The sequence below is a fragment of the Amphiura filiformis genome, chromosome 13 (assembly GCF_039555335.1).
Source record: "Amphiura filiformis chromosome 13, Afil_fr2py, whole genome shotgun sequence".
Lineage (NCBI taxonomy): Eukaryota > Metazoa > Echinodermata > Ophiuroidea > Amphilepidida > Amphiuridae > Amphiura > Amphiura filiformis.
The window spans coordinates 24,187,612-24,203,883 of NC_092640.1; the positions used below are offsets into that span (position 1 = coordinate 24,187,612).

At 37.3% G+C, this 16,272-nt stretch overlaps 1 protein-coding gene across 1 annotated transcript in view; it reads right to left on the reverse strand.

Moving 5' to 3' along the window:
• Window positions 1-9,662: 9,662 nt before the first annotated feature.
• The window catches only part of LOC140167518 (equilibrative nucleobase transporter 1-like), a 31,271-nt gene continuing 24,661 nt past the window's right edge, over window positions 9,663-16,272 (reverse strand). The window contains 5 exon segments of the mRNA XM_072190824.1: window positions 9,663-11,193; window positions 12,275-12,398; window positions 14,044-14,230; window positions 15,157-15,261; window positions 15,790-16,023. Coding sequence (XP_072046925.1) covers window positions 11,083-11,193; window positions 12,275-12,398; window positions 14,044-14,230; window positions 15,157-15,261; window positions 15,790-16,023 — 761 coding nt within the window. The 3' untranslated portion in view covers window positions 9,663-11,082.

The window sequence follows — 16,272 nt, forward strand, 5'->3', positions numbered from 1 at the left end:
ATATTATGAAACAAGACCTTTTTCTTGAAGAAAGTGTGTGAAAAGCAGCAGCAGCCAGCCCCATTCCACACTATTCCGCTTACTCTTTGGAAATAATCACCTGTGTAATGATCTTGTACGCACTCTCACATATTTCTTTTGCTGGGTGCCAGATACAGGAATGACCAAATGATTATTTCCACAGGTTTTAATTCTGTGATTATTTCGCATCTCCACGTAAATTTCCCTATATCAAAATGGACCATGAAGAGGGTAGCAACAGGACGATTGTGGTTTTACGCCCAAATTGGGTTTCATTCGATGATATGGCCGCATAGGAGGCTCATAGGCTATAAGCGTCAAGACAAAATGTGTGCCAGCTTTTTCAAGGTTTTCAGCGGTCTTTGCCGTGAAAAGTTTTAGGCAACACTGAAGTCACAGTCGGAACGGCAACTAACACCGTCTGAGTCGGACGTTTTGAATAAAGCATAATAAATGGAGGAAAATTAATGTTAAAAAAAACACCCGAAAAAAACGAAGCAATAATCATCATTAAATGCACGAACAGTATTAAATTAAGTACTTTATTTAGACCCTCGGACTCAAGTTTTACTGTTATAAAACTTTATTCAGTTCATATCGGCTCTTCTTAAAGCCCACCCCCTCCCAAAAAAAAGAAAGAAAAAGTAGATTCATCAGGTTTATTCAGTAGGCCTAAATAAACATTTTGGATTTTTGCTTGACAAAACCAAGTGAATACTCACTACAATATTTCGTTCTACTCATCGGAGTACTTCATCATGCACAGGTATGACTGATATGGTCATCTGATCCACTTTCCCGCCGCAAATAAGTTTGAGTGGTTTCCGGTGTTCCTTAGTCTCTTTTGCAGACTTCAGTAGTGGATCGTAGACATGACTTAAGAGGTATGTGTCCTCCTCTCTGTTTAGGGTCTTAGTGTCCCGTCTCCTTATTTCCATTGCTTCCCGGACTTCTCTAGACGGAAGTTGTTTGCCAGTCATATCAGTCATACCTGATGAGTAGGACGAAATATTGCAGTGAGTATTCACTTGGTTTTGTCAAGCAAAAAGCCAAAATGTTCAAAGAAACTTAAGTATTTTGGTAATTTAAGTGATAACTGGCAGGGAAGGGACGACCGGTCGAAGTTGCTGCAAGACAAAAGAGGGGTCAGTCAGGGCAGTGTAGGTACCAGGGGCGTAGCAAGCGGGTGGACAGGGCCGTGGACGAAGCCCGGGGACGAAGTCCAGGAGCCCTGAGTGTTCAGGAGCCTTGAGTAGGGCCGGACAGTGAGAGCCTAAATGAAAGTTCCTGGGGGGAAGTTTCACAATTTTTAGACCGTTCTAAACGGCAATTATAAACTCTCAAGGCTCATATAAAAACCCCATTTGCACACATAACTTTTACTTTTTTTTTTATAGGGGCCTGCAATTATTTAGTATAAGCCTAGTTGGGCTGGTGAATCCTCAAAATGGTCTGCCATAAATCGCTTGACCCCCTTTTTAAATCATGGCACAATTGAAGTTTGCCCGAATTTCGAAATGAAGTCCCCAAATATCTGTGCGCCGAAGTCGCCATGCCCTTTTGGCCTGCTAAAAATATTAGCCCCCCCCTTTAAGAAATCTTTGCCTCCCTATAGCATGATAATCCGGGATGATAATTCACCACCCCAGGGGAAATAATTATGCAACAACCCCTACCAATTTTCGCCTGAAGGTATGAATAAGATAGATCAGTGCAGTGTCATTGAAAAAATATAAAGCAGTATTATGCGCCACCATGCGTCAATATAGATACAGGATTCAACAACTCTTCCTATACCTTTGTACAGGAGCCAACCGTTGTTAAACCGTGATGAACCCACACTTTTACTGTAAGCGTATCTGCCGAACGCCGAGTGAGACTACGCGTTACGCGAGAGCGCGTAAAATTCGCCATGCCTGGAACCTTTGTGCGTATGCCAGCTTACAAGTTGAATTCAGTATTTTTCAGGTAGCGGCTAAACATTGCCGTTTTATTCTGCAGTTTTATTGCTGATATCAAACGAGAAATCATCGAAGTTTTTGTAAGGCTGAGTGGCAATGATGAACTGACATTCCTCGTAAAATAATCGTGAATTATACGATATTTAGCTTCTTTTCGTTGTTGAAAGGGATTCAATCATGTTTCACCGTTGTTCATCACCGTTTAACAACTCGCGTCCGGCGCGTCTGCGTGGTTTACTTCGCTCGGGCAGCTAAAGCTTTATATTTTTTCAATGACACTGCACTGATCTATCTTATTCATACCTTCAGGCTAAAATTGGTTAGGGGTTAAGTTGTTGCAATAATTATTTCCCCTGTGGTGGTGAATTATCATGCTATAGGGAGGCAAAGATTTCTTAAGGGGGGGGGGGGCTAATATTTTTAGCAGGCCAGCGCCAAAAGATTCGGGCAAACTTCAATGTGCCATGATTTAAAAAGGGGGTCAAGCGATTTATGGCAGACCATTTTGAGGATTCACACTAAATAATTGCAGGCCCCTATAAAAAAAAGTAAAAGTTATGTGTGCAAATGGGTTTATATGAGCCTTGACAGTTTATAATTGCCGTTTAGAACGGTCTAAAAATTGTGAAACTTTTCCCCCAGGAACTTTCATCTAGGCTCTCACTGTCCCCTCCCCAGTCTCAGACCTTATTCTCTCTCACTTCCGAGTCCCCCCCACTCAACAGTTCTACACTTGTCACCGGGCTAGTCAGCAACATCTGTCCGTAGTACTCTCTCTCTCTCTCTTCTCTTCGTCCGACTCCTCTCTCTCTCTCTCTCTATTTTTCAGCTCTGACTTTGTCGCCCAATGACCCCTCCCATCCGTGTTCACTTTAGTTTTTTGGGAGTTTTTCCTTGATCTCAGTATCTTCAAATCCGTGTCTCTCTTTTCTTTCCATACTCGGGACAAGCCAGCATATGATATTTCATATTATAGGCCTAGGCTGGGCTTCCCGGTTAGGCTGCTGGAGCATTTTGTTTGAGGCGGTCAGTCCACTTCAGGACCCGGGTTCAGGACTTAAGCGTGTCTCCGCACAAAAGAACAACAAACAACAATGTCCTTGCGGGCCATCCTCGACAACATTTCCAGAAAATTTCAGATGTGCGCCACCACTCGTGTTATTAGAAATAGGAATGACCAAGTGACAATTTTAAGTCTGCACGTTATTTTCCTATACCAGAAATGGACCATGAACAGGGTAGTAACAGGATGATTGCGGTTTTGCACCCAAATTGGGCTACATTTGACGATAATGGCCTCATACGATCTAATGGTCAAGGACTACACTTGGTGGCTTTTTCACGGTTTCGCAGGGTGTCAAGCCGTGAGAAATTTTAGGCAACACTGAAATTGCATTGGGAACGCCAGCAAGCACCGTCTGAGCGTGATCCGCGTGGAACTTTATGTGTAACTTTACTATATTTTCAATGAAATCATTGCTGCGGCCGGAGGAGGTTTCAAATTTATAAAAATTATTGACCATACCATTCATCACTAAAATTGCTTCAAATAGGAGTTCACTTATTTCAAAAATTTTTGTTTTGTTGTTGCAATTTTTACGTAAGAACGGTAGGCCCTGAAATCTTCTGTCAGTCAGGGTCAGACTTGAGTAACATATTTTGTAGGCCTAATTTTATCATTAAAAGAAACCAAAAGATGATGTGCAATCAGGTGGAGCAAAATTAGTGTAGAGTGGGCAGGGGCGTGGCCAGGTGGACCCGCCGGGGATTGCCACCCCCCCCACCGAAATTTTTCAGGGATAAAATGTGGACAACAATGAGTAAAGTGTCCTTAAAATGACAAAAAATTGACAAATGGGGTACAAAAATTGGCTTTACACCCTCACACTACGCTGCTAAGAGTGTGAATTCAAGAATTAATGTTCCGTGCCCTTGTTTGCTGGTGGGAATTTTACGGGAGGGCACTTTTTGGTTGTGCCTAAAATTCCACTTATGTCCAGTGAGCCCATAGCGCCACTAGGCGAATCTGTAGGCCTACGTTATTGTATTTTGATACTGAAATCAAGTTGAATGACTAAACTTATTTTAAATGTTGACCACTGTAAGAACATCTATCACCTTTTCCATCAATGTTAGGAGCACTGGAATATAGCCCATGATGTAAAGCATTGCCCCCCCCCCCCCACCCACCGCCAACACATTTTCAATTTTTTGGGGTCTAGCTCATCCAAGTTTCTGAGGCACAAAAGTATAGCTTTTATTACAAAAACATGAAAAAGACAAAATACATTTCACAAACTATTGCCATTGCACCAATAATTCATTTATTTCTAAACAGAAAGCAAATACACAGTAGCTTCATATATAAAGAATATCACATACCAAGTCCAGTGATACTGCTCATGATTTCAACAACAGCAAACATGTTGGTAGAGAATCCGGGTATTGGACTTTTTTACATTATTTTGTTCCCTTTTTTCACGAATACAGATTATATTATCTTTTCTTCAAAATGAGGACAATGTAAATTAAGTAAATTTTAAATGTTAAAGAATTTTGATAAAGAATTTGATGTAAATGCCACCATTTTGTGACACAAGAAAGCCAAGGTTGAAAGAGGCATACCGGGGGGGGGGGGGGGAGTTCCAAAAAGTCCAGCTGACGCACCACTAAAATGAATTTCCTGGGCCATATGCATGTGAAAATTTGCAACTGTAATGCTAAAATGGATAAAAATTAGGACAATTGTGGCCTTAAACTGGGTCAAAGGTTGAAGGGTACATTCCTGGGCCTCAAGGAAGAACAGATGATTAATTGTGTTTTCAACTGATTGAGTGTCCCAGATTAAAGAAGAAATAAAACAAACAAACAAACATTCCAACTCTTGGTCAATTTTTCCCCGGTATTTCGAACCAGGGGATAACTTGCCCACCGCTCAATACGTCACTGGTTTAAGTTCTGTAGTTTACAACATTGGGTATTGTGTATTCAAACAGTAATTAAGATTTGAATGGTAATTATGTTCGCAACTCCAAACCACCTGTGGCGACACTGTCCTCACTTAGTTCACACATACTATAAAAGTGGAAATTTTGGATGTGCAATTTTTTTGTGCTTTGCCAATTTGGAACTATTTCACTTGTTTTTAAATTTGAAATTCTAAGCTTCCATACATCAAGCTATATATACAAAAGAATATATTCCCGCATTATTAGTTTCGTGCTAGACCATTTCCCACTCCGATGTGGTAGTGACGTCAATGCGTTGAGGCAGCTGTTTTGCGTTCGCATCTATGTGGCGTTTTTAACCGTGTGCGTGTATTCACTCGGTCGGACATCCGGGAACATTGTCCCCTTCGTCCCCTTTGCACAAGCGCGCCCATAGCAACCAGCTCGAGAAAGGGGAACTGCACATGCGCTGCACATGCGCACACTGGTTTTACAAGGCTATTTCCCCTTTGTGACGTCAGCCCGACCAAGAGAATGCCAGCGCTTTGAGCGAACACTAGCAATTTGAAGCTGTGCCCAATGATATACTCACTGACGTCACTGCCAAATGAGGATAAGAAAATGGTATAGCTGCTTTGAATGCAAAAAATGCTCAAATAAATGAAGCACGAAAATGTCCACATTTACAGTATATGTCCATATTTATAAATGGAAATTTCTAACTACTTATGTTGCTTTTTTCACAGTATGCAGCAAGCTTTGAGAAAAGGTATAGAACATTTACTACTACAACTAAATCAGTTTGCATCATAATTGGTACAATCTAGGCCTTTTTTACACATTTCAATCAGGCATAGAGCCTTTACTACAATTAAATCATTTTGCATCATAATTGTACAATCTAGGCCTTTTTTACACATTTCAATCAGGTATAGAGCCTTTACTACAATTAAATCATTTTACATCATAATTGGTACAATCCAGGCCCTTTTTTTACAAAGGTCAATTTTACACTTTGATTGTTGACCTTACAAGTTACACAAAAATATTTCACATAAAGTAACAATAACACAAAGCAAGCTGAAAGAACTGAAATTAACTGTACTGACTGCATGTATAATATAAAGATTAAACATATTTTTGAAACAACCTGATTTTTGCCTGATTTTTTTTATCTACCTTTTGACAAGTGGTGAGGTATATTCACATACATAAATCTCATTATTTAAAAATAATTGAGGTGCCCTTTTCAACTCCTTTAAGGGGTGGGGTATGAACGTTTGGACAGTATTTATTTTGGGACATTAGAGCACATCAGACATATCGAATTACATTCTGAATACGAAGAATGTCATTATGATATCAAATAATTTTGTTTTTTGTAATTACAAATTTAATACACATTTTATGGCAAATCATTAAAAATTGATATTTTGATATTTAACAGTACTTGAAGTAAACTTTATAAATCTGATGATTTATACTTAAAGTGTATGTAGGTGGGATGAAAAGCCGACGATCAATTGAAAATTTTGACCTTTTCAGATTGAAGATATGGATTTTTTTCCCAAAACACCAAAAAAAATTAGGTCTTTTGGGGAAAAAAATCCATATCTTCAATATGAAAGGTCAAAATTTTCAATTGACCGTCGGCTTTTCCTTCCTGCTACATACACTTTAAGAATATATCATTAGATTTATATAATTTACTTTGAGGACTGTTATATATCAAATTTTTTTAATTTGTCATAAAATTTGTATTATATTGTGATTTTCAAAAACGAAAATTATTTGATATCAGAAAGACATGCTTCGTATTCAGAATGCAATTCGATAGGTTTGAGGTGCTCTCATGTCCCACAAAAAATCTGTCGAAATGCAATAAACGCTCATTTTAGATCACTTAATGGGCTATTCGAGTTGAAATCCATACACCCCCTATGGAACTTAGTAGACATGACCTTAATCTCCCACACAGGGAGTGCAGATTTCAAGTGGAGTCACCCATTCAGGTAACCCATTTAAAATTCACACTCCCTGTGTAGAAGATAAATGTCATGTTTCCCATAGGGGGTGTATTGATGTTAACTGGAATAGCCCAATTCATTCAAGGTGCTTTATTAGGGAATCTCAAAAAATATACTATACAGGTTTCTCAAATGCTTCTTAAATGTTACACAAAACCTTCTTTTTTTGTAATTTAATTAATGAATAAACCAATGGTTACAAATTTAATTTGCACTATATAAAAACAACCACATAAAATAAGTTAAAAGTCAATTAATTTCATGTGAAAACATATATAAGGCATAAAAATGATAGAACTAAATTTGTCCTGATATACTATGAGACTATATAATTAAAAGCCAATAATTAATACATTTTAAAACAGATACAATATATATGTTGTATTAGGTTCATCTGGATTGTCAATTAAAATCTTTTATGGGAATTCATATTATCAAATCCAGTTTTCGGTGACATACCTAGTTACGTCAGACTGGCAACCTTGCTTCTTCTTCCAAGGCAGCAACTTCTGGAAAGAAGAAGAAGCAAGGTTGCCAGTTTGTGTAGCAGCATGAAACTGTAATAAGGTATGTCACCAAAAATGGATTTGATAGTATGAATTCGAATCAAATAGATATAATATATAGGTTATTTAAGGCAAATACAAATAAACATAAAACCAAATAATGGTTTAAAGTTTCACCACAAAAATTAAGAGTTGAATTATGAGTTGAAAGCAAGAGGTTTGAAAGTCAATAAAGTTCATATGAAACACATGAAGGAATAATTGATAGAGGTAACTTTGACATTATATACTATATATGAAACTATAATACTGCAGTACTTTATTTAGTCCACAGAAGTACTTAAAAGCTGCTTAAAGGTCCACAAAAGTACTTAAAATCTCATTAAAAGTCGATAAAAGAACAAAAGAACTTAAAAGCTCATTAAAAGTCGATAATTAACACATTTAAAAATAGACACTTTAAAACCAATACAATAATTATATAGGTTATAACAAGGAAAAATATAACTTCTCATATATTTAGCTTATTATCTTCAAAATATACGCAACAACAAAACACAACCCTGTAGGAAAGACTAAATACACAAACAAACATATGAAGTGTTCAGATGCAAAAAGTGGTATATGATTGCAGAAACTCATCAAATATAAAGAATTTAATACAAAAATATGTGCTTTTTGACCATAGTTTTAAAAATATACATTTGATTTTTTTTAGGTTTTAGCGGCCTTAACACAAATTGTTTGAGAATGCCATATATCGTGTTTATCATCTGAAATTTTCATATATTTGTGCCACTTCTATTTAGGGACCTGTATTTCTACATGTATGATAATGAATAATAGAACAATTTGTCAATAAAATCATTTTAATCTTTTCAATTATATTTTGCTCCTTATTTTTGCCTACAATACATTTCAATTGCATTATTAACGACTTTGGTCTGATTTATCACGCTTCCAACTGCTACCTACTTGCATTGCACTCACTCACTCACAATCAAATTACAACTTTTGAGATCTACTTAAGCGGCAAATGTAGATACACTACGAGGATGATATCACATGCTATCCTGCTATGCCATGTTATTGACTGATGGACTTTGGACTTGTATCCCAGCAAACACAAAAATATTCTTAAAACATTCAAATTTAAAAGTCGGGTTATACATGTATGCAGATCATGTATACGTTTTTAAAACATTATTGTAAAATATTTGAAGCAAACATTTTCAAAAATGTTTATGAATGTTACTGAAATGTTTTTATACCCTTTATATAACCTGATATTTAAACCTTTTCTATTAAACTTATTTTGCTGGAATGCTAACCAGGTTTAACATCACTAAATGCCAGTCACATAGAGTTGCATATAAAATTGGTGTAAAAACATCAGTTTTTCTTTTCTACACAAGAGAGTCCCAGTCAGCTCTTAGCAACAGCTATAATGGTTGAAATCAACCCTTGCCAAATCCATCTGGATTTCTAAGTCCATGGTGCTTAAGCTCATAAAGACCATGGGAATTCCACCAGTTTCCTTACAATAAATGAAAGAAAAGGGATCCTTAAAATCATTAAAAGTCACCCAATAATTTTTGGCCTAAATTTGTGCTAAAATCATGAAAATCTCTGCAGTTATTAGTGTTTAAGTTAGTCCAACCTATTTTCTGTCTTAGAAATGAAAGAGGGTATGACTAAATTTTCTATTTATGTGAACTCACAAGGGCTGAATATAGACTATTATTATATAATATGAAGCTTTTAGCTATACCACATGCTGAACGGGGCGCGCATTTCGCTTGCTGCTCGCAACTTGTAGCGCTTCGTTACCGCACACCTCGCCGGAGAGACCAAAGCAGGAGTTACGCAGTTTGTTGTTTTGCACCACCGGCAAACATGATGAAAATGATTAGGCCTACACTAAACGACTGGATTCCAAATGGCACCAGCATGTTTAGTTTGATACTTTGGTACTCAAAATGCATAGAAAAAGCTTCATATTATATAATAATAATAATATTGATGGCTTTATTTGGGTTGTATGAGAATATACTGCACTTGCCATGAATGATATTCAACTCGCCGCACCGCTCGTTGAATATCATTCATGGCGCGCAGCAGTATATTCTCATACAACCCTCAATGCCATCCAATATTATATAAATCCACATAGTGTATCCCACCTGCCTCTTAACTTAACAATGTTTTATTTCTACAACAATGCTTGGTAATTGCAAACATTAAACTTTTTTTACAAATCATTTTTGTACACAGCATTTTGCCATTGCACTTTTTTGTAACAAACACACTCAATCTTGTTTTTTAAAAATCTTCACAGAACATGCATGCTTACAGAGCAATTGTTGAAAGTAATAAACAAACATTGTATCAGCAAAAACAAAAACACTTCCAAATTGATTAATTAAAATTCTACTCAAAGCTTGTACATTATTTCTGATGACATGTGACCTACTAGTTTCGATACAATTGGCACATTTACGTTCTACTTACAACATTTTTTGTACAACGCATTTGAGAATATCACCAACACACTTGTGGTAAAAACAGTTTTACTTAGCAATTTACATGGCAACTATCATCTATTTCACTTCTTTACTAAACTTAATGAGCACCAGTCTTACTGCTGCAATTACAGGACATTTGTTGCTTATCTTTGGTGAATACACTTGTAGGCAGGTACGGTTTATTCCAAAGGGTGCCAACCATGTTTTTTTGTTTTGAAGATGACCCCATTTCTTGGAAAGTCAAACCTGTACTGCGGAAGGTAGGCCTTGGTCCATGAGAATCGACAATAAGTCTTGTGTAATGTTCCATGCGTTAGCGAACTGAAACTAGCATGAGCGTCCAGACAAGTAAGTGTGTATAACGTGCACTGTACATGCTGACAAGTTGAAAGCTCAAATGAATGAGAGTCTTATCTGCTACAATTACATGACATTTGTTATATATCTTCGATGAATACACTTATTTGTGTTATGTTTTGTAGTAACGACTGAATAACTTACAGTTCATATTGTGGCAGACTTATGAAAATATTCTCTTGAGACTTTGGTAATGCGCCATAAAGCGACTGACTAGCAGTGCCTGTGTACTGCACCGTTGTGAAAAGATTGCGATCTGAAGTTCTAAAAACAAAAAACTTAGTCAAAAGGTCAATTTGGACACAACTGCACATGTTCTATGCCACAAGATTCTTGTTGCAAAGTTGGCCACTTTTTTTCCACATAGTTTTCTCAGTCGTCAATTAAGACGAATAACGATTGAGGGCAGTAGTCTAGTCAGCACCATGAGAAGAAAAAGAAAGACTGTACATTAGGATTCTGATCCTTTAATTTTGGTAAGTGTCAAACAAATTTATGTCATGCGTTCCATCATATTCCTTATAAGTCTTACGATACCATGTTTTAAGCATGTGATCAAACAAATTTATGTCATGCGTTCCATCATATTCCTTATAAGTCTTACGATACCATGTTTTAAGCATGTGATCCCATTTGAAGTTGTGACCCACTGGTTGGGACCCCTGGTTTTATGCTAAACCAGGCAGTAGCAGAAGCTTTTGATGTTCTTACGACCTTCCTCACTACCATAGAGTCTCTCAATAGCTTGGTATGGGAACACCAAGCGTGGACTTCCTCTTCACATGAATTACAATATATGCAGGCAGGGAGAATGTCAGACCACACAGTAGCAGCAAGCCAATGTTAACCTGTTGTGTGAGAAATGATAGATAAAATATGATTAAGTTTGTGGAGAAAGTTAACAGTTTACCTACGTCATTATAATTGTAGGGGCACATAAGGCGCAGTGGTACAGGCTCTGCCTTGAAATCGGTGGATTGCGAGTTCAAGCCCCGGCGGTGCCATCGTGTTGTGCTCTTGGGCAAGGCGCTTTACCTTACTTGCCTATCGCTACCCAGGGGTGAAATGTGGAGCTGTTATGAATATTGTCCATTGAGCGCCATCCGAAGGTACATGTATGAGCATGCCTTGGGCATTGTATGGCCGCTGACATATTCTATCAACAGCAGAAAAAATGTAAAGTGCTTTTAATGGCACATGTGCACATGTGAAAGGCGCTGTATAAATACCAAACATTTATTTATTCATTGATTAAAAAAATATACAAGCAGCATATTTCTAAAGTGCCAATGTGAAAATAACCTCATATTCCTGTATAGCAATAAATTTACAAAGAACGAAAACATCATTATTGTTGGGAGACATGACATCACCAAAAACAAATTATTTTTGAGCTGTAGACATTTGTTTGTCTTTTAACTGTCTATTCTTCTCTCTCTGTGTCAGGTGGCGCTGTGTAGCGCTGCTGTGGTCTTCACAAGAGTATGCCATCTCACTCGATCTGATGCCAAGTGCGTTGCACCTTGTATTCCTTGGTGAGGAACCAGCTTCACATCATTAGTCCAAGATGTTGGTGGACGTCCTCTTCTTCGTTTGCCTTCCATAGCCCCTTGCAAAATATGCTTTTCTACACCTCCATGTTTCCTGACAATATGGCCAAAGTACTTCAGCTTTCTCTCCATTATGCCGCTTCTGATGGTTAGACTTGTACCAATCTTGTCGAGGATCCATGTCACTTGTAGAAGCCTCCTGTAACACCACATCTCAAAAGCATCTACTCTTTCCCTATATCCTTTTCTTCTAAAAAGTATAAATCTGTCAGTGGGAATTTTCTTTAGGTAATTTGGGGCTCCTGAAGTTGAGAGATATACTACAAAGGATGTGTGGAAATGTGCTTACAGGAGTTGAGACAAAACAAAATCAACTTACATAAAATGGGTCATTGTTGAGAAAGTTTGTCCACAGAAGGAACAGTGGGTATTGTAAGAGACCAAAGATGCCTGCAAGTCCTATCAACAAGCCATAGATGGTCCCAAAATACTGGATAGGGAAACTGAAATAGAGAAAATGTGGAAAATCATATATTATCAGGATTTAGGTTAAAATATTTCAGATCCCAAATATAATTTATGGTCATATGTGACACGATGGGGGCCAAAGGTGGCAAATTTGAAACTGAGATAAAGGTAAAAATATGAAGTAAAAAACAATAAAATACATATGAAAACAGACACCAAAACACTTCATAACTTTATAACCAAGTATGCTAGACCTTTCACCTTTGGTGTTTTCAGTAAATGATAAACTATTGCAGTAACTCAATTTTCAAAAATGCCTCCTTTGGCCCCCATGGACCAGATCGTGTCACATATCGCTTACAAAGCAATAGACTGAAGTATACTTGTATTGATTTCATCTCACTTATAACAACAGTGGTGCGGGGGAAAAACACAAAATTGGCCCATAAAGTATGTGAAAAATTTCAGTTTCATACCATTTGAATTGAAATTTTACGCTATTTTATATCCACGTTATGGCGTTTACCGAATGTGTGTGTGCGTATTTAAACAGTAATAAGAACAAGGAATGTTTCTTTTTTCTTTGAGTTGTCAGGGGGGCCTATCTCCCATCCCCATCATGCACAACACTGGCTTGTAACCACACTACATGAGAACATGTTTTGAAATCCTTATTTTGCAATTTTATGCAAGAAGATACCATATTTTCTGGATTTCTCAAATACAAACAATGAAATATGTTGAAGTTATTCACAATATAAATGCTTGTTCAACTTCAACTTCAACTTCAACTTTATTTTCCATAATCAAACAAACAGACAAATACTTATTGGATACATTATTACAAAGAAAGATTAAACGAAACGATTATGGAGGGAATGATCGAAAGGCCAATAAGGCCAGAATTGACCACCCCCTTTTATAAGACGGAAAAATGAAAAGCAAAATGAAAAGATTATCACACAAGACACATAAAACTTAAAAATTTGCTCCAAGAATTAAATGTATGATGAGAAAAGATGCAATTTGTATTTTCTTCAAAAGTTTTTCAATGATTTAGCTTCTTTGACATTTTCGTTTAGGGAGTTCCACAGGATTGGGCCTGTGGTTCTGACCGCTTGATCAGTAAAAACCTTTTTATTTCTTGTTTGATTATAATTGTTGCTGTTTCTTGTGTGATAGCTGTGGATATCAGAATGTTTTGTAAAGAAGTTATTAAACGAGTTTGGTAATTGATTAAGACAGTATTTGTACATAAATACACCTAATTCTAATTTGTAGGTATCAAATCATATCATATTTATGAAAAGTGACCCAGAATGACTCCGATAGTGGCTATTGGAAATGGTTCTCACAGCCCATTTTTGAAGCTTGTGTATCAACATGAAACAAATTTTTTACAAATAAGCCTAAAAAAAATTGTTTGATTGGCGTAACGGCCGTAACCCGACCAACCCTAAAAATAGGCCCGACCAGTAGACTTTTTCTTATTTTTTGGCAAATTTTTTTTTTTTAATTGAAATAAATTTTTTTTAAATTTAACTTCCAAGGCATTTATCATACGCAATTTACACCTTAAAATGTGTGTAAAAAAATGCAGACTGACCTACCCTAATTTTTTTTCATGTTACGCCAATCAAACAATTTTTTTAGGCCCAATTTGTGAAAATCTGTACTTACAAGATGGGTGTTGCCGATGCTACAAGAGAATACAAGAAAGCCCTGGTGATCACATGAAGCATGAAAGTCACATACTGTACTTCTAAGATTGGAATCAGAATTGTGATTGAAAACAATCCAAATAATGCAGACGTAACAGCAAATGCGAGGGCGCTGTCCAGAAGGTCTTGATAAGGGCCCCTTGTACCTGAAAAGATGCAATGAATGGTATTTAAATATGTTAATACACATCTTGAACCAAGCAGCAAATCAGGAAAGATTTAACTTACGCAAAATTCTGTAATTTACCATTTCGGTAATTCTCCAACTCCCGAAAAGAAACCTAAATGTCATGTTAATGCACATGTTCGGCTGACCAAGCATGCTTATTAATGATGTGATCATGTAATTTAAAAAAATTTATTTATAACATTTGGCCGAAATCAGGCTCAGAGGCTACTAAATTCAAGGGATGCCATCCAGATATGACGGGACAGGGATATGGGAAGAGGTCCGATTTTAGATGCAAGAGGAAAACTGGAGCACCCGGAGAAAAACCTGCGAGGATGAGCATGGATCAGCAACCAAACTCACATGTGGCACCGCGGGGAATTGAACCCCGGCCACAGCAGAAGTGAGTGAGAAGACCACTACACTAACCCGCCATAGGTTTTTATGCCAAGATTTATGCCAAGGTGATTACCAAAATTATCTAGGAAACCTGTGTAGGAGCAGAGAGCTAGCAGCATCATCATGTAGCAGCCCAAACATGGGAAAGAACTAAGATTACATCAAGATGTTGGCAGGGGATACAGGATTACCTGGACTACTGTCAGTCTACTCTGAAGTACAAAGTACAGACGAGCACGCACACATTGTGCCAACTTTGAAGGCACGCATACCTGCAGCAGAGATGCAGCACTATGCACTGTTAACGCGCTGTATACGAGCGCATTGTCACTTTGTACTTCCAGAGTGGACAAAATGTAGACTGTGGAACTCAGTCTTCAATGAAAGTCAGTAATTTATCTATTGGTCGTTATATGACTATCATTTGAAGACTGAGTTCTTATGATACATCCTCCTGGGAGCAGTTTCAGACAATAGCTTGGGATTATTAGGGCATATACTTACTCATATTAGCCTTTGATTTGTTTCGGTCCAACAGTAGTCCACATAGCGGTGACATCACAAGCCCTGTTGACTGGCAGAATACAAACACTGTAGTGTAGAAGCTTACTGTAAAGGAGATTTATCAAAAAATGCAAAATGGATAAGAAATAATGATTAATCTGGTTTAGATGAATGTAATTTAACACCAGCATGACTAGTGGGTCAGTAGTAGTAGTTTAGGCAGGTATAAGTTCCTTTATCTGTAACCTGCCTGGCTGGTATGTGTTACACAAACACAAACCTGATATTTAGCTTTAAGCTATTTGAGGCCTAAATTTGAATTTAAAGACTTTGAGCAAGTATATTTTTTCATATCTTTTACATCAAAAGTATAATGGAGATACATATACCATATTTTTAAAACTTTGGCCCCCTTTTTACGTTTTGAAACGTTTTTTGGTAGATCAAATTTATCAGTGACAAGATTATCTCTGAATTTGACAGGTGCTAATTGATGCAATAACGGTAAAACATTAGTTAGCACCTGTCAAATTCGGAAATAACCTTTTCACTGATTAATTTGATAACCAGGCAGGTTTGGTTCACCCCAGAACAGCTTTGGCGGTACTTCCTCTTTTAAAAAAATCACCTCACCTGATTCATTGTCACACTCTGCCAATGCTTCCAGCCATGGATTAAACGTCCCCAAGAAGAATATCATCCTTAATTGTAGAATAGCTACATACAGCAATGCTAGGATGAACAGCGGGGATAGTAGGCAAGACTTGAGGGTGGGGAAATCAGTGCACCGGGCTGTTTCAGCTGCTTTCATTGCCATTGCACGGTCATCATTTTCAGCTGGCTTGTTGTCATGTTCTTCTTCAATGGCTGCGGATAAAGTCAGATGGCAACAATCAATTTATAAATCACAAGAAAGACAAGGAAGTTTTTGCCCCTGGCTGGAAATACCAGGACAAAATTTACCAAAATTAAGCTTCCATCTGCAAATATTTAGTGCACATTCATCCCGGTAAAGTCATGTTGGTAGCAGATAGCAGCATTATTTTGCAGTTTTGCTTCCCTTGGAAATTTTACTCAATACGACAATGGAGTATTAAGGTAAACCTGTTCTATGAC